General features: G+C 34.2%; 1 protein-coding gene across 2 annotated transcripts in view; it reads right to left on the bottom strand.

Moving 5' to 3' along the window:
- Positions 1-294: 294 nt before the first annotated feature.
- The window catches only part of LOC134542509 (spermine synthase), a 30,097-nt gene continuing 5,544 nt past the window's right edge, over positions 295-24,847 (bottom strand). For both annotated transcript variants that reach the window (XM_063386863.1, XM_063386862.1), the window contains exons 4-9: positions 23,066-23,177; positions 14,132-14,254; positions 13,071-13,225; positions 8,473-8,562; positions 7,218-7,409; positions 295-5,847 (exon numbers count right to left, since the gene is read on the bottom strand). In XM_063386863.1, the coding sequence (XP_063242933.1) occupies positions 5,695-5,847; positions 7,218-7,409; positions 8,473-8,562; positions 13,071-13,225; positions 14,132-14,254; positions 23,066-23,177 (825 nt within the window). In that variant the 3' untranslated portion in view covers positions 295-5,694. The remainder of the gene's footprint in view (positions 5,848-7,217; positions 7,410-8,472; positions 8,563-13,070; positions 13,226-14,131; positions 14,255-23,065; positions 23,178-24,847) is intronic.

Here is a 24,847-nt window from a genome sequence, read left to right on the forward strand (position 1 = left end):
GTATGTATGTGTGTCTATATACATACACATACATACATCCTGTATTTAAAAAAAAATAAGTTTAACACAACTTTGCCAAGAACAATATTCACAATTTGATTTGACTTCGCAAATATATTAAACATTCAATTTGAATATTCGCTTCACATCAAGAAAGTAGTATTCGCATAGGCCCAATATTCTATGCAGTTAATGAATGTCTAGGGCGAACTGCAGTAAAGTGCACAACATAACTGAAAAGAAAGGGAAAGGAATATTTCCACGGAACTGGAAAGAAAATGCTGGTGCTATTGGCAGTAGCATATATTAACAGATTGACGAATGCGCGTCTTGCGGGCTGCTGTGTGCAAGCATCCGTCAGGTAACGCATGGCAACGCCACGTAGACACGCCCTTTCACCATAAAGCGTGGCGCTGGGGAAGATGACATACCTGCGATAACAAGTCTTCTACCAAACACGACTACCAGCGCTCTCACGAGACAATCACAACTGTGACCTTAAACCGAGCCCTTAAGCACAAGGCCTTGTGATCGATGCTGTCTACTGTTTTAGGCTTAGATTGCAGTACAAGAGTGAACAGCGAACAGTGTTGCCATACTGATACTACCCCATGTTGTTAAAATTAAGTCTTATTTTGTATACCATTGTAAATTATAATAAGTTTTAATTTAATTATACTATTTCATGATTTTTCTAAGGCCATAGAAGTGTCTACTGACAGTATTATTACAGTTGTAGTCATTTTGACCAAAAAAATTATTAAATGCTAAACAATGATAATTATTTCACAGGAGAAACTACTATTTGTAACAGTTAAGTCACTATTAATAACAAGACATTCCATGAAAGTATGTGCCAAGCTAAAAAGAGCCAAACTTCTTAAAATTAAATTAAATGAACAAAATGTTAACAAAAACAGCTGAAACCAAGATAGCATATTTCAATTACCTACATCTCCTAATAAATAAAAATTAGAAATTATCAGATAATGCTCTTGATAAAACAACAGGGAAATGTATAACCACAATTCTCATTCCAAAATGTTACCTTGCAAAATGCAATTCTTTCAATACATTAACTAAATTTTCATTACATTAAAAAGTTTTGTGCTCTATCGTGTTCACCTGGCAACAGAGCACACCGAGACAAGGACAGAGCTAATGGCAAAGATTGTGCATTGGAAAGAGGAAGTAAATGCCCATTTAAATGCACACTGGAATATGAAGATGAGATGCAATATAACATACTTCCTCCACACAATACTTGGCAAACTTATGAAGAACACTATGTTAGTTATTGTAACATGCAAAAACTAAAATTCTTTTACAAATTTCTAATGTGATTTATACAACTTTGAAAGGTACATACAAACCAATTACACCTGAACATACACACAACTGAAATACAAATTGTTGCTGCAAAACTTGTGATGACAAAATAAACTAAAGTCACAGTTTCACACGTAGGAGAAACTTGCTACAAGTTAATAATTATGCCTGAGACTCAAAAGGTAGCAAAAAAATATATAACAATGAACAAATCTTCATAATAAAACATATCATTATAATAAAAACAGAATTTGAGTTATCTAAAAGTAATACTTCTAAACAGTTGACACTTTAAAAATGTGAATATTGTGCAAATAGAAATGTCAACACTTTTTGAGTGGGTAAAAGTGCTGAAATTTATTATGTTTATTGAAAGAGAAAACATACAGGTTATTTCTTTTTGTTAATACTGTAGTTTAATAGGGCAAATATAAAAACTGGATAAAGACATCAGGATAACTCTTTACAGACAAAATTTTTTAAAAAGGTGCTAAATGGTATACTGTTATCAACACACTTAGAAATGCATCACCAGACTAGCTACTGGGAATTCTAACACCGATTTTCTTTAAACAAAACTACATAAACCAAGTACAAAAAACATTAAAAAACAATGGCTTGAGAAAACAATCATTCTTTCAATAAAATAACTATGAACATGAGACAATTTGATAAGGATGTCATTTTATGATGCCCATTATTCACTGTGGACAACATGACACATAAAATGCACATATATAATTGTTTCAAAAAAATATGTTAAGTTTAGCGTAGCTATGCAAAATCGAAGATACACCTAGCCACTAGATGAAAATATCAGATCATTCTGAAACTTCAATGATTGTTTCTAACTCTATTTAATCGTGGAAGTAGACATTATTATATAATTATAACAAATGTACACAGCACAGCTGTCATGTTATAATGAAGTTCCTCTGTGTAAGAAAATGCATCCTTGGTTCACTATCACCTACAAAGGCTGAGGGTGTGTTTACAGGGGTGTCTCAAGGGCAGGTGCTACCTCCTTGCTGGGCAATATTCCAGTTTCATGCTAGTTCCACATATACTGTGTTAACTATTCATCCACAGTTTAATGTGGATAAAAAACAAAATGATAAACATGGATTGAAAACAATTTGTAAATGTTTCAACAAAAAATATAACTTGTAGAAGGTAGGTATTTTCATTTGAGACTCAAAGGGACTTAAAACGATAGAACAGCATTATTCAAAATGCTTAATCAAAAAACCCATGAGCACGGCATTACTCGCGAACTGCTAACAAAGAGTGAAAAAACCCATAAAGACCAGATTGGGGAAAAGTCTCGACAAGTGCTGCACAGGATCTGATCATGGTGCTGTGGTACGTTCAAACAATTCAAAAGGTCACAAAAAAAAAAATTTCAAACAAAAATTTTGCAAGTGGCAGCCAAAACAAAATATAAACTAACCAAGTCACATCAGATACTGCATACTTACATGCACCCATGATCGGTCCTTGCATCACTGACATAACTGCTAGTAATCTCCAAGGCAACCCGCAACAAACCACCCTAAGAAAAGGTGCGCATGCGTGAGGGAATGGGAAGGAGCACAAAGAAGAGAACACGATCGCCACAACGAACAAGTCCGACGATCACAGAAGCACCTCGGGGGCAGCACCAGCGATCGGCGGTGCTGCACATCCTGCAACCCCCCCTTACGTTTCAGCTTTGCAACCATACTTCGCCCAGAACCCAAAAGCAACTCCTGTTTTTTTTTTTTTAAATACATATGTAATGTATAGAACTTAGCAAAACACTCTGCACAGCAGAAAAATTTTTTAAAACTTGTCACTGTTATTATTTTCTTAATGTATGTGATTGCAAGAGGAAAAACTTACCGTATTTACTCGAATAATCGTCGCCATCGCTTAATCGTCGCACCTATTGTTTGAGGTAATGAATTTGGTATTTAAGATTCTCCTCATAATCGTCGCACCCTTATTTATTGACGGCGACTGAGGCGCGAGGCGCGACGCACGAATGGAACAGCCGTAAACACAATGGAACAGCCTGCTTTCACGTGGCGTGTGGCGCTCATCATTGGTCCAACCTTGAGCGGCATGTCCTAATTGGCCGTGTGGGAGGAAGGAATGTGTGTGGAAGATAAGATGCTGTGATGGCATTGTTTTATCTCGTTTGCATTGGAATGGAAAGTACCAGTAATAGCAGAGTTTGAGAAAGTTCATTTTGTAAAAATATGGGTAAATACAATTCGTATACTGCCAGTTTCAAGTTGCGCGTAATCGCATTTGCAGAAGAGCATGGAAGAGAATTTTCAGTGAGTGAAAAACTTGTTCGTGACTGGCGAAAACAAACAGACAACTTGAATAACACGTGACGACAGCGGCGACTAAGATGACATTGACGTCTCGGCAAATGAATCTGATGCATCAGAATCTAGTTCAGACAATAAATAGATAAACTTGGTGAGTGTTGAGACTGAATGTGTTTTATAAATGTATTTTGTTTATTGATTTTTTCGCAATTTTGTGTTTATACTATATTTTTATTTTGCCAAACTTCTTGTAACCAAAAGTTGTTTTGTTTATTTTGTGCGTATTGTAAATAAATATTACGTATAGGTACCATGTACCTAGATATTAACTTCTTTAATTTAGCATTTACAAGCGATTTACTAAAAAATTTTACTTAAAATTTTTTTTTTTTAAATTTTTCCTCACATATTGGTCGCACCTCACTTTTTTTTTTCATAAAATTTGGTAAAATTAGTGTGACGATTATGCGAGTAAATACAGTATATTACAAATTATTAACTTAACAGAATTACATAGAATTTTTTTTCTTGTAGAATATAAGCATAATATAATAATCCAACCATAACCAAGCCTATTTTAAGTAATGCTCCTCCAGTATCTATCATTCTACACTTTAAAAATCTTAACGGTGTCAGAGTCTTATAGCACAAAAAAATTTAATTTGATGCATAGGCTTTTATCAACTTTTAAAATTATTTAGGATAAAAGCTAAACTGATAACAGTTTAAATAAATTAGAAATTGATTCTTATATATTTATGTTATTACATTCTAACAAACTGAAAACTCAGTTTGAAGTCTCCTACAAATTAATGTATATAAATTATAAAAAATTTTCAATTACAAGAATAAAACAATGATTTGATGATTTTTTTTTTTCGATTTGGCAAAAGCAAATTAATTTCTAAAATTGGAAAAGAAAAAAAAATCGGCCATATGGCATTTGAAATAAGCCCAATATGTACAGTGCTACAATGCTATTAAGCTGGGTTTACGATTGATTTCCTTAAGAATTATAACTTAACATCGAGCACACGATTAAGTCAAAACTACATTTTCCAGTTTATGATTGACATAGAAGTCGTTAATTCTAACCAATCACAACACAAAACACATGGTCGGTCATTGTTCGAAACGGAGCAGCAGGTTTGAAATAGGTTATTGACAAATGGGATATCTATTTTTCGAAATGGATGATGATTACAAATGACAAATATATGAATTCTAACCCAAAATACTGTCTCGCTCGGTCCAATAATAAGACATAACTTCCGGTTGAAAGGTTCCGGTTTGTTGTGATTGGTCGCTTCCCTTAAGTCTTAACGAAAAATATAAAATATAACCATGTCTGTTAAGTTTTAAGTCATCATATGGTTCGCACACGACCCGTCAAAACTCACACACGACAATCATAAACCATCTCACTAGTTTACATAGAGTCATATGGCAAGTACACGACTAAGTCTTAAGTCTTAATTCTTAATTTTCAATCGTAAACCCACCTTTACTACCACAGCACTAACTATGAACAGTAATACAATAACATTCCTATAGTACTATCCATCATTTTACAACATTTTCCTCAATGTGAAGTGTAAATTTTTCTTAGGTAACACTATAAACTTTGCAACATTTCTCAAGATTCTCACCTGGAATTCCGCCGTCGTGCACTACATACTACAACTGCCGAAAATTTTTTCATAACACTAATGCTCGGTATATACATTATACCTAGAAGCTCTCCCACATCAAAATACTTTCGGCAAGAGAAACACAGCATGTTATGGTAACTGCAAGTCACTAGAAAGAATAACAAAACAATACTAAAGGAAAAACTACAAAAGAGGACGAGTGCCAGCAACCATACTTCATGCTACGAATCCTTCCTGGAAACACACAGCCTTGAAGTTCCAACACTGCGACATCCCGACCGTGATGTCGTCACCACGACCGATGGTCGCATACCGCACAGGGAAAAGAGAACCGGCGTCACGGCTAGCGTCAGTTGGCAAGCGACCGAGATGGAGAGCCCAGGAGAAGCGAGATGCTAGTTGTCCTTCTTCCACACTTGGTAGAAGACCCACTCCTCCATGAAGGACGGGACGAAGGCACGGCTGCGCGAGAACTCCACTTTGGTGTCGAGCTTCGTCAACTGGTCCTCGTACATGCGCAGGGACTCCGGGCACGACGCTCCATTCCCCTGCAAGCAGGAAGACAGCCAGTGCACGGACATCACACAAGAGTCAACAACTCAATGTGACTACTGCAGGAATATAGTAACAAAACATCAGGAAATGTGGGATGCACAGTTAAAAAAGAGAAAAGGGGACCAAATAGTTAAACATGTAAAAAAAAAATTAAGTAACAATAAATTACACACGGCATAACATAGAAAGGAAAGGATTATAGAATATAGAAAGAAAGAAAGGCGAGAGACCCCGGTCCTGGAAATGACAGCAGCAAAAATATATGACATAAAGAGAGGAAATGTGTCAGTCAAACCCCTACTTTTGACGTCCCATATGTTCTGCTATAAAATAAGAAAGGAAATACAGTAAAATGTCCTTAAGAAATTTTTCTGCATAGAACATTTAAAACAGTTAGCACCTTACCTATAAATTAATACAATTTTACCCTTTAATTAAAATTTCTCTGTTAATAAGTCTAAATTTCAAAGTATGCAGAGAAACTTATTAACATGGATTTACTGTAACAGTACAAAAACTGAACAAAATAAATTGATTGCCTCAAGTTCATGCAATGTCCGGGCAGGCACACATACGGTGTGCAGGGCTTCCGAAGGAACCAAGTGATTTTAAAACTGCTCAAGATATCAGAGAAATGTCTAAAAAGCTTTTAAGAATACACTGAGAGCGGATGAGTAGTGCTGTCCAAGTGTCTTATGTATTTAATTTTTAAACTGCATACATATTTATAAGAGTGAAAATGGCTAAAAAATGTGTCTTTACAAATTTTTAGACAGGAAACACGTGGTATATATTCTCGAAAGTACTCAAAGTACTTGAATGATACCTTTACCTTCATTTCTCCGCCATATGTTATAGTCAGCACTGTATAATCTCATAGTTGTCCTGTGCACGACAAGAAGACCACATGCAAGTTCACCAGTGAATGTCGCACTCATTCCACCTCACTAACACAAATACCCCCGGACTCCGCAGACCCCTTAATTGCGCTGGTGATCAGAAATGCCAACAGTGTTGGGTGCACATCGTCCCCTCTGTCTACGGCAAGGAACCATTCCAGCACACATCTGGAACGCTTCTGGGAAACCAGGGAGGAACAAAGAAAGGATAGATGGACTGAGTTTCAAACTTATGTTCTTTGGAATGGAAGTCCAGTGTCTCACCACTGGCCATCATGTTCCACTTCATCTCAAAAATAGACCACAATGTTTTACATAAACAGCCTACCTACAAATTCTTACCGTAAGTCTGGTTGTCATATTTCTTAAATAATGTGCAGTTAACTGACCAAAGCAAAATTTACAAACAAATAAAATATTTGGTTACCCATGCCATAGAATATCTAAGAATACTCAACACTTACGTGCGTCATGTATTTTCCATTTGGCTTCAACACTGCTACAGAGGAATTCAATATCAGTCTTATGAAGTCCCACAATTCACCTTGCGGAGAGGTAGAGATTGGAATATCGGTCAAATCACCAAAAACATAGTCAAATTTCCGTCCTTCCGCAATGAATTTCTTCAAGACTTCAACGCAGTCTCCGATGATGATCTAAAACAGGGTTTACAAAAAATCTGTAATCATATTTCCCTGAATTTCTATGACCAATAATTCCATATTTATTTCCTAATATATCATTTATATATTTTGTAATTTTTTGAAATAAATAAATAAAATACAGCCTCCAACATCCCTATAGCTGACTGAGTTCTCTCTCCACTTTCTTTATTTCATACAGAACCTTGAATGCACTACTTTACAGTAGTACTAGATTGCAGACTGGAGCATAACATTTTCCCCTCAAATTGCTATCATGTGGTACTTTCCATATTGTGGCAAACAAAAACAACCAAACTATAGTCACAGCTACAAAATATATCTATATTTTAGCCAAACTTGTGTTGTATATTTCATTTCTCATTTGTTATAAATTAGAGCAGTGAAGATAAAGTGATACACCCGTAGTTATAATCATCACGTACAACTGAGGCAGCAAGGCTGGCAAATGGAGAACTGGACGGTTAAGTATTTAACTATTTAATAATTGTAATTAGATAGTAGCATCACGTATTAGTCACGGAAAATTTTTTTTGGTCAGCATAATTTTGAAGCAGGCCTAGAACTAATTTTTAACATAACATGTGACTTTACTGTTTATGGTAACCCAAAAGGAAACATTCTGAATTTTAAAAACAGTTACATACTGAATTCTTAAATACATTCTGAGTCCATTACAACTACCTTGTGTTTACAAAATGCAGCAGCTTAGGAATGCAACATGAGAGTTAATTTCTTTCCCCGCAACACAAATACGGCGGAACTTTTAAAAAAGAAAGTTCTGATTCTACTGCTTGAATGATATCAAGGGGTAAAAAAACTTAACTCATTTCTTGCTGTCTCATTTGCAAGTAGACTCAAAATTTTACATGTGAAGAATCTAGGGAGGAAAACTCCTTTTAGCTGATAAGAGTAATCTTTCTAACTGCACGTTTTCTAGATGAAGGCCAATCTGTACAACTAATACACAAAATTAGCAGTCTAAAATAGTTTCAATGAGGTTTCACTATGTCGCAAGGCTACTGGGCTGGAGAGAACGTAAAAGAAGAGGCAATACTTCGTAGTTGTCTCCCTTGTACGTGTCGAGGCAGGTGCCACAGCAGCTACGCAGGTGCTTGCGACACGCCCGGATCACCACCTCGTCTATCTGCACACAATAAACACAGTTTAGCAAACACTGCAAACTGACATTGTATTACAAATAGTGATGGGTCGAGACTCGAAAAATCTAGCGAGTCGAGTCGAGCCGGCGAAACTAAACTCGACTCGAAAACCGAGTTGATTAAGATCGTGTCCTCGAGTCTCGTCAAAGTTTAGTTTTTGGCTCGACCATAATGTTGCACAACTTCCAGTCGTGAAGGTACTTATCCGAAACCATGCACTTTAAAATAAAATAAAATATAACGTGTTATTTAGGCCTACTTAGTGGAAAACCTCTGATCCAACACTGAAAACCTTGAAAACGAAGTCGGAAGATTATTTATTTTCGATCGTGTATAACCGCAAACAGTGCATCCCATCCTTCAATATGCACATAATATTTCTAATTGCAACAAAATACCTTTATTTAACTATAACGGAATTAAAAAATGTTCTCTAGATTCAGTCATGAATAAGACCATGAACATCGTCAATATTTGGGCAGCTTTGGAAGTAAATAATAATTACTACTAAACACTAGATAGCCGCCATTTTAACTCCGGGCCAATGGCCTACGTAAGTTATCATACAGCCAGAGAATGTTGCCACTTTGACAAATCGATATCAACAATAATAGAAATCTCCAACCAGTTTTCCATGGCCGAACGGAAAATTGAGGCTGTTGAAGTTTATGTTTACACTCGAAAGTAATGTTTGCGTCGCCGGCGTCGTATTAATCATAAACGGTTTATTAGTGGAATGGATGTGTTTGTACGGCCTGGGAGTCACAAAGTGACAAACAGAAATCAAGAGCAGAGATTTGGGAATTTTTGAAAAAATTTATGCAAATGCTGCAAAAAATTTACAAGACTCCGTCATCATCAACTTCAAGTCTGATTCGTCACTTGGATGTGCATTTTCACTTAATGTCAGTATGAAGATAAAAAAAAAAAAGACAAAAAATAAAAATGTGTAGGGCAACCTTCAACAATTATATTATATTGAGAAATATTTAACTTATATTTATTTCGCTCATCATTCTGCAACTTGTACCTCGCTAAGTTTGACTCATCTCGACAAATTTCCATGAGTTCGGCTCGAGTTCGACTCGAAGACAAATTTCTATGAGTTCGACTCGAGCTCGACGATAAATTTCTTTGTTTAACTCGAACTCGACTCGATGCTGAAATAGGGTGACTCGACCCATCACTAATTACAAACATTCACCAGTAATTAAATAGCATATACAGCAGAACCCCTTTTTTACACGCTTCAAGGTAATGTCTGAAAACGTAAAATTTAAGTGTAAAATAATTGAAATGCCTGAACATTTTTTTTTTACTCAGAGAACTTAATATACCATACTCTGTTATACACATAATTAAGTTTTTAATATCAAGGTTTTCACTAAACCCAACAAAAATTTTTAGTACAGTGAAATCTTATTTCTATGTACCTGTAAAAACCCACTGTTTTGATACTTAATACTGAAAGTAAGTACTTTATAATGAACTGTTACTACATTTAAAACATCTTGTAAGGACATAAAAACTTATACTTTTAAGTGAGAAATCAATTAAAGTGAGGTATTTGTAATGAGGTTTCACCGTACATAAATATGTACAATATTATAATAGCTTAAATAAAAAAATATATATAAATTAGTTACATATTAGTAAAAATTACAGAACAAATCCTAAGATCTTATAGTTAAGTTGACTAGATTTTGTACTAGAAAATAATTGTATCATTTGGGGTCGTTCTAACCCCTCGGCAAGATTTTTGATTTTGTTTGCATTTTCGAACCTCCCAGTCAAACTTGCTCTGCCTCATCTGTTGTATGACGAGAAGCAGCAGTTTAACACAAACTCCAAGTACAGTATTCAACCAATTTTCATTCTAAGCTTACTTTAGGCCTTTATTTTCTTAAAAATTCAACTTTTTCAACAATTTCTTTTCAATATTAACATTATAATTAAGATCCGAAAACTAGGGATGGGGCGAATCCTGATTTCCTCGAATCCGAATCCTAACTCAAATCCTCGACTGGAATTGCCGAATCTCGAACCCGAATCCGAATCTTTTAACAGATGATGTCCACATATCTAATGTAAGTGAGATGTATTCTGCTTGCACTAAAAGTCCCTTGAGTTTATCACATGTAGTTTGGTACATTTCTGGTATAGCCTAAGTGTATATAAAGACAAAAAATTTTCCTTGAGAAATTTCAGTTTTAGTACAGATTAGCGGTTAGGATTTTTTCTATAAATAAGCTAGAGGTCCGAAAGCCTAAGAATTTTACTTCGAGCCGAGCTCGAGCTTTTGTGGTACGGTTACACTTTTGGGAAATTATTTTTATCTTAAACTTAGTATAATGTTTGAATAAAGTATTAAAAGGAAGTGGGCTTATTAATTTTGGGTAAGTATTGACAGTGTGCGTTTACATTTTGCACTGCTAGAAAAAAATAACATTTTTTTCCCATTGAATCTTACCTGTTTCCATTGGTTCATTAGTAACTGATATCATCCAACTAACATAACCAAGTATATGTTTGTGTAAATGTAACATATCTTTGGGAAAATTTCATCCTTGTCAATTTTTCTGGAGTCCTTACTGAGCTTCAACAAACTTAGCACCAAAAATCATGTTGTTTGAAAAGTACATTCACATTGTTTCAACATTTCCACTTTTCAGCACAATAATTCTGAGAGAGATTGTCACAGAGTATTAAATTCTGTTCTTTAATCTATCATGCAGAACAATAATTTGTTCTGCACGTTCAGGAGTTAAATTAGCTCTAATATTGGCGATAGTGTTTCCAGCAGAAGAGAAGCGTCTCTCGCTGGCAACCTGCTTGGCTGGAATGCTTTAGTAAAATTGCTTAACCTCAAAATTAGTGTCATAAATATCTGTAACTGGTCATTAAAGTTTAATCAATTGAAAGTAATAAAAATAAAAGCATTTTACTTCATTGAATTTACACTTGCAAAAAAAACATACACACATAAACCTACATGGAAATTAAAGTCTTTTTCAATATCCTGAAATCTGAAATATGTTTACTCATGTCATTAAATGTACAGCTGTATTGAAGAAGCCGATTTTGCCAATATTTAGTTGAATCGGCATTTCTGCCGACTTCCGATACAGTACGCTCGTTAATTTTCGGCCGATATTGCTGAAAAACGAAAGAGACTGCCATAACCTAAAAATCCACGAGTACCATTTTCACTTTTCGTAGTAGTACTGCATTCTTTCAGATCGCATTATTTCTTAGCAACATGTGCCAACCGTACATATCAAAGTTTAACATCCTTTTTTTTTTAACAATGTTCTTTAATTTAATATGTCATAAATAAATAATACATTACTATCACGGTAAATATACATCTCAGTTGTTACGGTAACTATAGTGCAAATATGGTAGCTATCATGCTTCTGTAGTAATTATGGTATTCTACAAAGAATCTTTAGTTCTTTTTATGGTAATTATCTTAAAATAACTATTGGGTTTGTGCTGTAGTTATGGTACATCATCCATATTTCTTCGTATGTTGTTGTTCATTTGTCTTTTCTTCATATTTACGTGTGTCATTATTTGAGACAAGAAGTTTCAGAAAAAATTTTAACGGACATTATATCACACATTTAATGGCGTAAATGACGAGACCTCGGGCAATTTAAACGCTTTATGCGGAAATACCTACCATGCAGGACCTCGTAAGCGAGTTTTACTGTATTTTTTCCCCGTAAATAGTAAAAACCGAATCCTTTGACGAATCCTATATCAGACCCGCCGAACCTTCGAATCCCTAGGGTTCGGCGGATTCGGCGGATGTTGGATTCGGTCGCCCCATCCCTACATATTAGTAAAAATTACAGAACAAATCCTAAGATCTTATAGTTAAGTTGACTAGATTTTGTACTAGAAAATAATTGTATCGTTTGGGGTCGTTCCAACCCCTCTGCAAGATTTTTGATTTTGTTTGCATTTTCGAACCTCCCAGTCAAACTTGCTCTGCCTCATCTGTTGTATGATGATAAGCAGCAGTTTAACACAAGCACCAAGTACAGTATTCAACTAATTTTCATTCTAAGCTTACTTTAGGCCTTTATTTTCTTAAAAATTCAACTTTTTCAACAATTTATTTTCAATTTTAACATTTTAAATAAGATCCGAAAACCTACATTTTAAATTTCCCTATAAAATATTATGATTGCAAAGCTAATAGTATATATGTATATTATATATGTTGTTTGTGATCGTCCGTAGAAAAAAATGTATGTATGTAAATTCTTAGAGGAGTTTGAACTTTCATGATGAACCTGATCAATAAAGTAGATTGTAGGCTTACGTGGATATTGTCTAGTAATGTAATAAACTATCTTGGTTTTAAAAGTTTATTTGCGTGTGTAAGTGGTAGACACTTGCATTGCGGCCAAGATATTTTTTTCCGACGAAAGTATTTCTAAAAAGAAATGAAAGTGGTAGTGAGATGACGACGGATGGTTACCTCCAACATGGTGACGAACTTGGGCTTCTCCTTGAGCAGCTCCCAAAGCAGCGCCCCGTCGCCCCCTCCCAGGATCACCACCTCCTTCCCCTCGTAGCACTCCTTCCCTCGCTGCATCAGCATCTCCGTGTACACCAGGTCGCTCTCCGAGATGTCTGCAAGCAAGCACACCCTCTCGCGTGGCTCGCCGTCTGCCGCACGATCCCGCTCCGGCCATCTGCTGTCCAGAGCCCGGCCAAACAACTGCACAGTGGCCAAGGTGCCAGACTTCTGGTTCTGGGGTTATATTTCAGCTCTGCCTCAGGTTTTTTTTAAATTTAGAAATAGTTTAGACCTGTTTTGTAAGCACTTCCCGTACAAGTTAAGGATGTAAATATGATAGGAAAACATAACTTGTTAAATATTACAAAATATTTTATTTCAGATAAGAATAAATAATTATTACTGATGGGTTGGATCCCCATTTTCTCGAAACTGAATCTCAAATTTGAATCCCAAGGAGTACCTCAAATAAACCCTTTGAACCTAAATCTAGGTGTCAAGTGTCAAAAATAAAATAATGTACAATAATTTGGGGGGGGGGGGGGGGGAGGGGGGGAGAAAGAAGAAAGAAAAACTGTGTTTTAACATTTTACCCTTTTAAATGGTTCTTTCACAAACTAAGTTTCCAGAATAAATACATACAGTAATTTTATTTATATAATTACACATTACAAGTACAAAAACCTTGTGTAATATATGTAACATGCATGAAGAAAAATTGACCTAGTAAACTTCAGCTGTTATCAGTGTTGATTCTTTAATTTACTTTATTCTTTTTAAATATTTTCTTCAAATCTTTTCCCTTGAATATCAAATCCATCAAATACCAAGAATTAAATGATATTTGAGGATTTGAGAATTTAATAGCTCCATCCCTAATAAACATGTATTTATGTATGAGTAAGAACTACACAAAAAAAGCTATAAAATTTTTTTTGCTTAAAAATTTAAACTTGTGATTAAAGAAGTATGATTTCTACCAAACTGTTCGCACATCATTCCAAAACAAGTTGACTCACTTTGCAAATCGTCCAGCACCAGCATGTTCCCCAAACTACGAGAATGAACAATCAAGACCTTCTGGAACGGAGACTTCTCTTCAAACACCACTTTATCAATGTCATACTCCAATATGCGCTCATCTGAAGAAAAAAATTGTTAACACTGTCACATCAGAAAGCAAATACATCTTGTAATGGTTAATCAATGAGTAGGTAACGTATGTTAATTTAAAGCCTTGCAAGATTTTTTACGTTAAATACAGTAGTAGACTCCCGATTATCCAGGTGCGGGATATCCGGTTTGCTGATTAACCGTGCTATATTTCACATTCATAAACCACTGAAAAAAAAATTTACTTTATTTCCATATGGTCTAGATAGTCTGGATAAAAAAAATTTCTATCAGTTTGTTTTTGACATTACTTTAACAGTGTTTTTTCGATTATCCATGGACCACTTGCCAGTCATTACTCCAGATAATTGGGAGTCTACTGTAACAGTTCACACACAAATAAATACAGTCATATTTAAGAACAAAAATTGAGACTGCACACAGTATTATGCAAGTGGCTGGCTTTCTCTGGGTGCTGCATTTGGTTGCCGCTCCATCCAGGATGTCATCTAACGTCACATTTAAGCATGTAGACACCATCACGTCCTCACTTTAAAGGCTCAACATAAGCTCGTGTTAAAATATATACGTAGTAATATTTTATCCATGAGAAGACATATATTGTACGTCTGTTCAGACTATTCATTAATCACTTAACGTACTCATCTACATATTTATTCATATTTATGATAATAACACACTTTTATTACTGTAACGTAAATACTTCCACTCAAAATAATCCAAGGAAAATTTTTTTCAGTAAGATTTACAACCAAGTGAGCAAAGTTAAGCTACACTATAGTTCGTATGGAGTGTCAACGCAAATGTGTGCGCAGTCTGCAAGCTATGAATACATTTCTTTATTTAGTTGTTCCAAGAATGTGTTTTGCTGAAAACACTTATCTAATTTTATCCATGCCTACCCTGTCTCAAGCAGGAAAAAAATATAATACCTTTCCCATCTACAAGGTAAAAAAGATTGAACTTCTCATTAACACAACACACACTAATAAAGTACTACCTACAATGTAACCACAGAGCCAAAGCAAGTACAGTGGTAGTAAAAGCTGTTACACAGGCACAACATAAATGACCGTTAACATGCCACAGAACTGCAAAATCAAATCACCGACATGCATTGTGCAGAACAAAACATTCAGGGAGGCACACCAAACTGTTTGTAGATAATCGCGAGAGCATTTTTTATGAACTTCATACAAAAATGTGCACAGCACATTCAGAAACTTCACAAACAATTTTGTAAAAAGTGTCAAACACAGTTTCTTCCCAATTGGTTTTCAAACTTTCAAATAGATTCAGAGCATATGTTGTACGGTAAGCCAACTTAAATTTCACTTGATTTGTCAGCACTTCAGCAATAATGCATTAATATCACAGACACAAAATGAGGATCACATGTTCAAACTAGGGATGGGGCGACCGAATCCAATATCCGCCGAATCCGCCGAATCCTAGGGATTCGAAGGTTCGGCGGGTCTGATATAGGATTCGTCAAAGGATTCGGTTTTTTACTATTTACGGGAAAAAAATACAGTAAAACTCGCTTACGAGGTCCCGCATGGTAGGTTTTTCCGTATAAAGCGTTTAAATTGCCCGAGGTCTCGTCATTTACGCCATTAAATGTGTGATATAATGTCCGTTAAAATTTTTTCTGAAACTTCTTGTCTCAAATAATGGCACACGTAAATATGAAGAAAAGACAAATGAACAACATACGAAGAAATATGGATGATGTACCATAACTACAGTACAAACCCAATAGTTATTTTAAGATAATTACCCAAGGTCATTAGATACCAGGTCGTCTCAACAGAAGAAAAACGAGTTTGGTCGTTCGGGTGTTTCCGTGATATGACGTATCCGCTAGACCTTCAAAGTAAACAAAACTGTGAAATTGCGTGCATGTTTTGATTTTGTTTTAGTGCTGTGGTTTAGTAATGTAAAAATGCCTGCTGTTGAGAAGAAATTGGTTGCTTCATTTGTAAGAATAAGGACTTTTTTAAGATTGAATCATTTCAATCGACAGCTAAGTAAAAAACGTGTTGGAAGAAGCAGCAACAAAGTGTGCAAGAAAATGAAAAAAATTGTAACATAAATAGTAGGCTTATAGATTTTTTGAAGGAAGTGTCATTTAATTTAGATTTAGCAAAAAAAATTATGGGGTGTGTTTGGAGTGATAGTAATCTTTTGTATTTCATATGAAATAATTTACATGTAAATTGCAGTCATGGATAATTTCAGAATGTGTGTTTGCTACAGAATTGTTTAACAAAAACTTATGACTTCGCAAGATAGAACTTCTAAAACTGTTTGACAGGACTAAATGTTATTGGATGTTTTATGTTTGTAGGAAAACAATAAGGCTCCTGATATTGCTCAGCGTTCATTGAATAAAAGCATGTTTGATGTGAACCACACCTAATGAACTTCATTTTCTAGTTTAATTAATTTGTCATTGCTTTGTTTATCTTTAAATAGCAAACATTCCATAGCTTGTCAGATCACTCATTCTTTCATTGTATTGTTTTCTTTCTCTGGTTTTTCACTAAATTGAAACTAAATAAATAACTCTGGTCATATTGCAAAGAGTTGTCCCTTGTTACATTCACAAGTAATTGTCTATGTTCTTATTATATTTACATATTTGTGCATTTTATAATTTTTAATATGTTTTGTGGTCATAATTGGGCCACAGTGATTTAATGCAGTTTAACAAAAAAAACCTGAACCTAACCACAGTTGTTTTCAACATGAATAGAAAATATGTAGCATATCAAACTAAGTAATTCAGATGCATGGAAAAGTTACAAATGTGTTGTATACTTATGTAACAAGCAAGTGCACCCATGTGATATTTTGAGGGGGGGGGGGGGGGGGGGGAAGTGTGATCTGGAGGTATATGGTGTTTTAAATATTTTGGAAGACAAATGGTGATTTGTAAGTAGGTACATATATTTAAAATCTTCTACGTGAAAATATTTCAGTGTTGGACGACTTATACTTACTACATTTTTGTCTTTCTCTATCAAGGGGGAGGGGGAGGGGGAGGGGGAGGGGGAGGTGCTTTGCCTCAGGTATGGGTGCCCATGATAACAAGTAATAATCTAGTGATGTAAAATATGTCTTGTTAGCTCCAAATGAAGTATTTAGGGAGTCATGCTTAGTTTTACCTCAATTTATAACCTGTATTTGTCTACCACACACCAAAATTTATACTAAGCCTTATCATCATCCACTGTTTCCAGCCTGTGGCTGGGTCAGCCAAGTGGGTCTTGTGACTTTGTCCATTTAACAATCACATTAAAGTGTGATGATATTGAAAGCCTTGCAGTTTATATTTTATTCGTACAAATATATAGTAATGTATGTGTGTGTGTATGTATATATATACACACATACATACATATGCCATATAAATTTCAGAGATAAAGAAAATATGGTATTAATTTTCATGGCTAGCTGCCACACTAATTCTTTTTATCCAGGATTTTGTGCGAAATGACTTTTATAAAAAAAAACTAATGGCAACAGTATAATAAATAAATTTAACATTTAATAGAGGTGGTATTAACCAACATGTAAATAATGTTATATCATTTACATAAATATCTTGGTAACAAAATTTATTTATGTACATATTTCATTAAGGAGACTTAATGCTAAACCATTTGAAACTTCGCAAATATGTAAAATTACAGAAAAAATATTAAATTACTTTTTATGTAAATTAATGTAATAAATGATCAGCTACAAGTTGGGAAAACAATTCCTACACATTTGCATTGAAAAAAGCAATTAAAGCAAAATAGTAAAGAGATAATGCCTGTAGTAAAAAATAAAGTTTTGTGTATTTTTTGTCAGCTTTTTATTTATCTTTCAAATATGTGTTCATTATAAAACATACTTGAAGTGCCTATTTATGTTGATGAAATATTTAGAAAGAAAAATCATGTCAATTGATGTAGTTTGTATGACAGAACATAGTGACTAATTGTATTTCTTTTATAGCTTCTTACTCACCACAATTTATAATAGGCATAAGTAAATGTAGATTATTATGGATTACCAATATATATTGTTAAATACTGAATTTTGATGTAATGAATTATGTTCTGGGATCAGATTTGGAGTGTTGAAATATTTCTGATGAATTATTTGAGAAAAATTACCTTGTTACTGTTTCTAGCAGTAAAGAATTATGATGATAGTATACAGATTGCATCTAATAAAATGAAAACAATTTAAGATATGGAGAAATGTGTTATGTGCATGAAAAATAATGAAAATCTGTTAAATTAATGCAAATCATCAATATAATCACGAGTACATTAAGTAATAAATTTAATAGTCACAAAAATAAATATTGCAAGTTTTAAAAGATGTTAAGTACACTCCTAGGATACAAACACTTACCTACAATGAAATATTTTTCACAGTAAATTATTATGTTTATTTGGCTCAGTGGTTTGTACGTAGTTATGGATTACAAGTTTCCAGGTTTAAATCCTGCCACTTAAGAATTATTTTAAGTAGGTACATAAATTTTTACTACATTTTAACACACTAGAGTTATAGTGGATTATATTATTGATGGTTATTTGTTCACATAATTGTTGTAATTACTATTAGCTTGGTCATTTTTCACTAGGTGGTCTTACAACATTTATATATTTTTGACTTGTAACAAAAAATTAATCTTACAAACACAATCAAGGAGATTAATTACGAACATGTAAATAAACATTTATATTGATACAAATTAAGTGTACATGTTTGTTTGCATGCTGTTTTTTTTATATACAAATGTACAATTTTATTCTACACAGATAAAGTTTTGCACATTTAACCTTTGAAACTAGAGGAATGTCACTGTCTACACATTTAAAAAACCTGCCTCTTTTTCTACCTCTTACAGCAGAAGTTTGGCATTTTGTGGTGAAATTTTTTGTAACTAACAGTTCAAAATATGATTACTACTGTGAACATCTGATCACAAAATAAAAAAAACTATTCTAATGCTCCATCTTCTACCAGTAGTTTAATTTTCTGACAAATTAAAAAAAATATATTTTTTTATTCTAGTTACTCTCGTTCAAAAAAAAATTATGTTTTTCTAAACTGCAAATGATGTTTATGTGATACTGTTTCTCATTAACGGCTTAGTACAATTTTACGTTCCAATGTTAAGAGATGAAATAAAATTACCCAGCGATGTATCATGTAATAAAGACTTTGAACAATGGTCTGCGATATTTGTGTTTTAAGCCACATATTTGCGGACCACTTGTTGGAAAGTATCACAAGGTAGGAATAAAGTGTTTCAGTGTTTTAGGCATGTTTTCTTCCAGAAGAAGTGTTCAGGTAAATCAGAAACTGAGTATGCCTTACTGCCTGCACTATGGTGCGTAAGTAGTGGCCGTAGTGGGAAAGGAGCATATTTAGGAATACCAGCTTGGAAACATGTACCTGCCAAGAATGCCAAAATACCAAAATATTTTTATCATGGTAAATGATCTGGGAGTTTGTTTTGCAATTTTAATTTGAGATTTTATATCAAAATTTAATAGTATATGTGGTAATTTTGGAGACTATTAGTTTTTGGTAAATAAGTTGAGTAAGGATTAAAATGAAAGAATTTAAGCAGGGAAATACATATCTTTTAAAGAATTAATTACTTTAAAAAAATAATTGTGTTATTATTGTACACTAATAAATCTTTCACTTAGAGCTACCATTTTCAGAATTACAGATCCTAGTTAACCTAGCAAACCTTTCACATAGTGATCATTTACCATGTTACTCAGGAGTTACCATTCTTAAGAATTACAGCTGATGGAAAGGGACATGGTTAATAGTAGGCCAGACAGCTTTAGAGTGCAGTTTAATTTTTTTTACTTAAATTAATAATTATAAATGACAGGTCTGTAATAAAATTTTCTATGCAAAATTACTAGCTCACTTAATATTAAATTAATGGTAGGAAGAGGGAGTGGTGACATGGAGTACGTACCACAGGGGAGTGCCATGGGGCCCTTGCTGTTCATAATGAAAGATGTCTGGGAAAGCATGATGAGTAGATTAAAAAAAAAAAAAAAATAGCGGACGGTGAAGAAGGGAGTAGGGGTCTGGGGTTAACTGCTATGACACTAAAGGAGAGAAATAAAAGTCAATGAAAAGGCATCTTCCATGCTGGTGATAACCAGATATGGAATACGCCACAGGAATTTGGGACTCGTACCTAGCGATGGACATTTAAGAGTTATAAAGGTACAATGCAATGTAGTGAGATAAGTGACAAATATCGGAGGAGAAATGATGACGGAAGAAGGAAGATGCATAGACCATCAGTGATGATGATGGAGCTTGTGTGGGACACACTGTAAAGGAGGAGAAAGAAAGAATGGTGAAATAGGTTAAGGTAATTAAAGGGAGGGGATTTTGGAAAGCTCAGAGATAGGTGGAAGATCCACAGGTTAGAATGCAATGGATTAGACAAAATCATATTACTGAACACAAATATGAAATTTGGTAGTTAAAGGGCCATTAAATATTCTTAGAATATTTTTTGGAGGATAGTCATTACCATAAAACTTGTTATATTGTATGATATTTAATACACTTACAAAGTTTGTTTACTACTGCAAATGAACATAACATGTTGACACTTAAACATCTAGCAAGAAAGCTAAATGTAATATTGAATATAATTACTTATCAATGGTAACAAGCATAAACAAACTAGCATTAAATAACACAATGTTGTGAATATTGCAAGAACAGCACGCATCACAATGTTTACCAACAACACCAGTTTAGATTTTAAAATACACATTTGAGCCTAATGTACGATTAAAAAACTGACAACATAACAAAGATTAAATATATTACTAGCGGAAACACGTGATACATTTAACCTGTACATAAATTACATCAGTCTATGTGAATCGGAAAATTTAAGAAAGTGCCATTTAGACACGTGATTAATTTGAATTCCCGCGGCAATATGGTCTAGCATGTACGTCAGACGCGATTGACCAATAACAGTAAAATAGCAGGATGAGATGACCTGGTATCTAATGACCTTGATAATTACCATAAAAAGAACTAAAGATTCTTTGTAGAATACCATAATTACTACAGAAGCATGATAGCTACCATATTTGCACTATAGTTACCGTAACAACTGAGATGTATATTTACCGTGATAGTAATGTATTATTTATTTATGATATATCAAATTAAAGAACATTGTAAAAAAAAAAAGGATGTTAAACTTTGATATGTACGGTTGGCACATGTTGCTAAGAAATAATGCGATCTGAAAGAATGCAGTACTACTACGAAAAGTGAAAATGGTACTCGTGGATTTTTAGGTTATGGCAGTCTCTTTCGTTTTTCAGTAATATCGGCCGAAAATTAACGAGCGTACTGTATCGGAAGTCGGCAGAAATGCCGATTCAACTAAATGTTGGCAAAATCGGCTTCTTCAATACAGCTCTACATTTAATGACATGAGTAAACATATTTCAGACTTCAGGATATTGAAAAAGACTTTAATTTCCATGTAGGTTTATTGTGTGTATGTTTTTTTTGCAAGTGCAAATTGAATGAAGTAAAATGTTTTTATTTTTATTACTTTCAATTGATTAAACTTTAATGACCAGTTACAGATATTTATGACACTAATTTTGAGGTTAAGCAATTTTACTAAAGCATTCCAGCCAAGCAGGTTGCCAGCGAGAGACGCTTCTCTTTTGCTGGAAACACTATCTCCAATCGTAGAGCTAATTTAACTCCTGAACGTGCAGAACAAATTATTGTTCTGAATGATAGATTAAAGAACAGAATTTAATACTCTGTGACAATCTCTCTCAGAATTATTGTGCTGAAAAGTGGAAATGTTGAAACAATGTGAATGTACTTTTCAAACAACATGATTTTTGGTGCTAAGTTTGTTGAAGCTCAGTAAGGACTCCAGAAAAATTGACAAGGGTGAAATTTTTCCAAAGATATGTTACATTTACACAAACATATACTTGGTTATGTTAGTTGGATGATATCAGTTACTAATGAACCAATGGAAACAGGTAAGATTCAATGAAAAAAAATGTTATTTTTTTTCTAGCAGTGCAAAATGTAAACACACTCTGTAAATAGTTACCCAAAATTAATAAGCCCACTTCATTTTAATACTTTATTCAAACATGATATTAAGTTTAAGATAAAAATAATTTCCCAAAAGTGTAACTGTACCACAAAAGCTCGAGCTCGGCTCGAAGTAAAATTCTTAGGCTCGCAGACCTCTAGCTTATTTATAGAAAAAATCCTAACCGCTAATCTGTACTAAAACTGAAATTTCTCAAGAAAAAATTGTTGTCTTTATATACACTTATACCAGAAATGTACCAATCTACATGTGATAAAGTCAAGGGACTTTCCGTGCAAGCAGAATACATCTCACTTACATTAGATATGTGGACATCATCTATTAAAAGATTCTGGTTTGGGTTCGAGATTCGGCAATTCCAGTCGAGGATTCGAGTTAGGATTCGGATTTGAGGAAATCAGGATTCGCCCCATCCCTAGTTCAAACCCAACCTCCAAACGAGTCAAATTTATGGGAACTGGGTTTGTATGCAAGTAATACCAAATTAATTATTAACTCAAGATTTCCAAGTGCCTAAACACCTTCAAGCACATACAAAAATACGTAGTCATGACATGGTTATGGTGCTGCTAAAACCAGCAAATAGTAAAACGAACATTCTATCGTGAACAGAACTCCACAAAGCTGGTTGGTGAACCTGAGGTTTTCTTACCTGCGGAAGGAAAATATTTGTAAATTAAACCTCCACGGGTCAGACATGGCAATGCATGGGTTCTTGCACTCCCAAGTTTTTCACCCAATTCCGTTTCAAGCTTACGAATCGACTGTAACAAGATCAAGTGCAGAAAAGGGGACGATGTATCAAACAAAGCATCAAAAACATGAACATGCCAAAAATCAATCAATCATGCACAAAACCAATAAAAATATATATATTTAAAAAAAAAAAAACAGAGTGATGAATGTTCCACTATGGCTAAACATAACATAAATAATAAAATTAGAGGTTCATCATGGCTCTCTTAGCAGACTATAAATTAAAACGTGGCAATGAAAGAAACTTAAAATACCCCTGCCAATAATAACAATATTCAATATAACTGTCTTATTGACAGTATAAAAGTTAAGGGTACTACAATGAAGTATTTTTACTATTCTCGTCAGAATGATCTGTGGCCAGCTACTGCAGTCAGCTACAGCTCCCTACAGTATCCTTAGTTCATTTTTAAATTAAATAATTACATAGATTATGCAGCATATTTCAGGTGAATGAATTAATGTGGAAATTTCTTACAATATTTCTATTCTTTTTAACCATTGAAAAATTTTAACTTTTAAAAAATATAAACATAACGGGTGTTACAGACAAAACTGCACCAAAGCACAGCCTAAAGGGCTTGAAACAGCTCCCCCCCCCCCCTTCCCCCCCCCCCCAGATATTATAGTTTTTCACTAGCTAACTGGAATTTTCAACAATAATTATGAAAATTGAAGGCAATTTGACTAATTCACATATTAGTCATAAGTCATAACTTAATTTTTTTTTACTTTTTCATATCTTACCTATATAATGATTGACTATGTTTAATCACTACCTTTACTGAACACTACAGATACAGTACATATTTTTGTACATAACTTAGTACTAAAGCCACAGGAACAGCAAGAGTCCAACCCTAGTCATTGAATGATGCTAGAGTACCAACACACTACATCACACAAGTTTATACCCCAAAATTTAAATTTTGGTTTTTAATAAATAATATTGCTTTTAGACTAGTAAAATACAACTTTAAAATCTAGGTTCCCTCTTAAAAATATTTAGTGTGAACCTGACAAGGTAATTAAATTACTGTAGAATGTTTATGTGTCTAATTTAAATTACTAACCATGGATGATTTTAGGGCAGAGACATGCAAAATGACTTATCACGAAAATTAAAATTCTAACTGAAATTTTTTACTTACATAATGAACACAAGAACGAGCATGAAAACAAATATTAATAATATCTTGTTTATTTCTATATATGTACAGCTTAAGTTTGTAACATTAATTTTTATGATTCAAGTTATTCAAATTATGGTGCAGATTTCTAGTATTTCAAGATTATTGGGCTCCCAATCCCTGTACTTAACATTGTCCTTATGGCAAAATGTGACTTTTTATTAGGTTGTGGTTACGAGGAACACAATCCAAATATTCAGTGCATCCTGCTGAATTTAAATTTCTCCAAATGCCGAACTGTACTTCCTAATGAAGGCCAGAGCTGAGCATGAATAACTTGGCAGGGGTATGTTACGTCTTCATCGAGCAGGCAGAGAAACAGTTGGCAGCACCTTACAACTGGGACAGCTACGGGTAAACAAAGTGCAGTCGCTGGCAACAGGCGTTTATGGACGGCAGCATAAACGGCAGGCCTGTTACCTGAGGTGGTCAGGTAAACATCGAGTGACGCCCCGCGCTTCAACGGTGGGAACATCTTGCTGCGGGAG

Source organism: Bacillus rossius, assembly GCF_032445375.1.
Source record: "Bacillus rossius redtenbacheri isolate Brsri chromosome 4 unlocalized genomic scaffold, Brsri_v3 Brsri_v3_scf4_2, whole genome shotgun sequence".
Taxonomy (NCBI): domain Eukaryota; kingdom Metazoa; phylum Arthropoda; class Insecta; order Phasmatodea; family Bacillidae; genus Bacillus; species Bacillus rossius.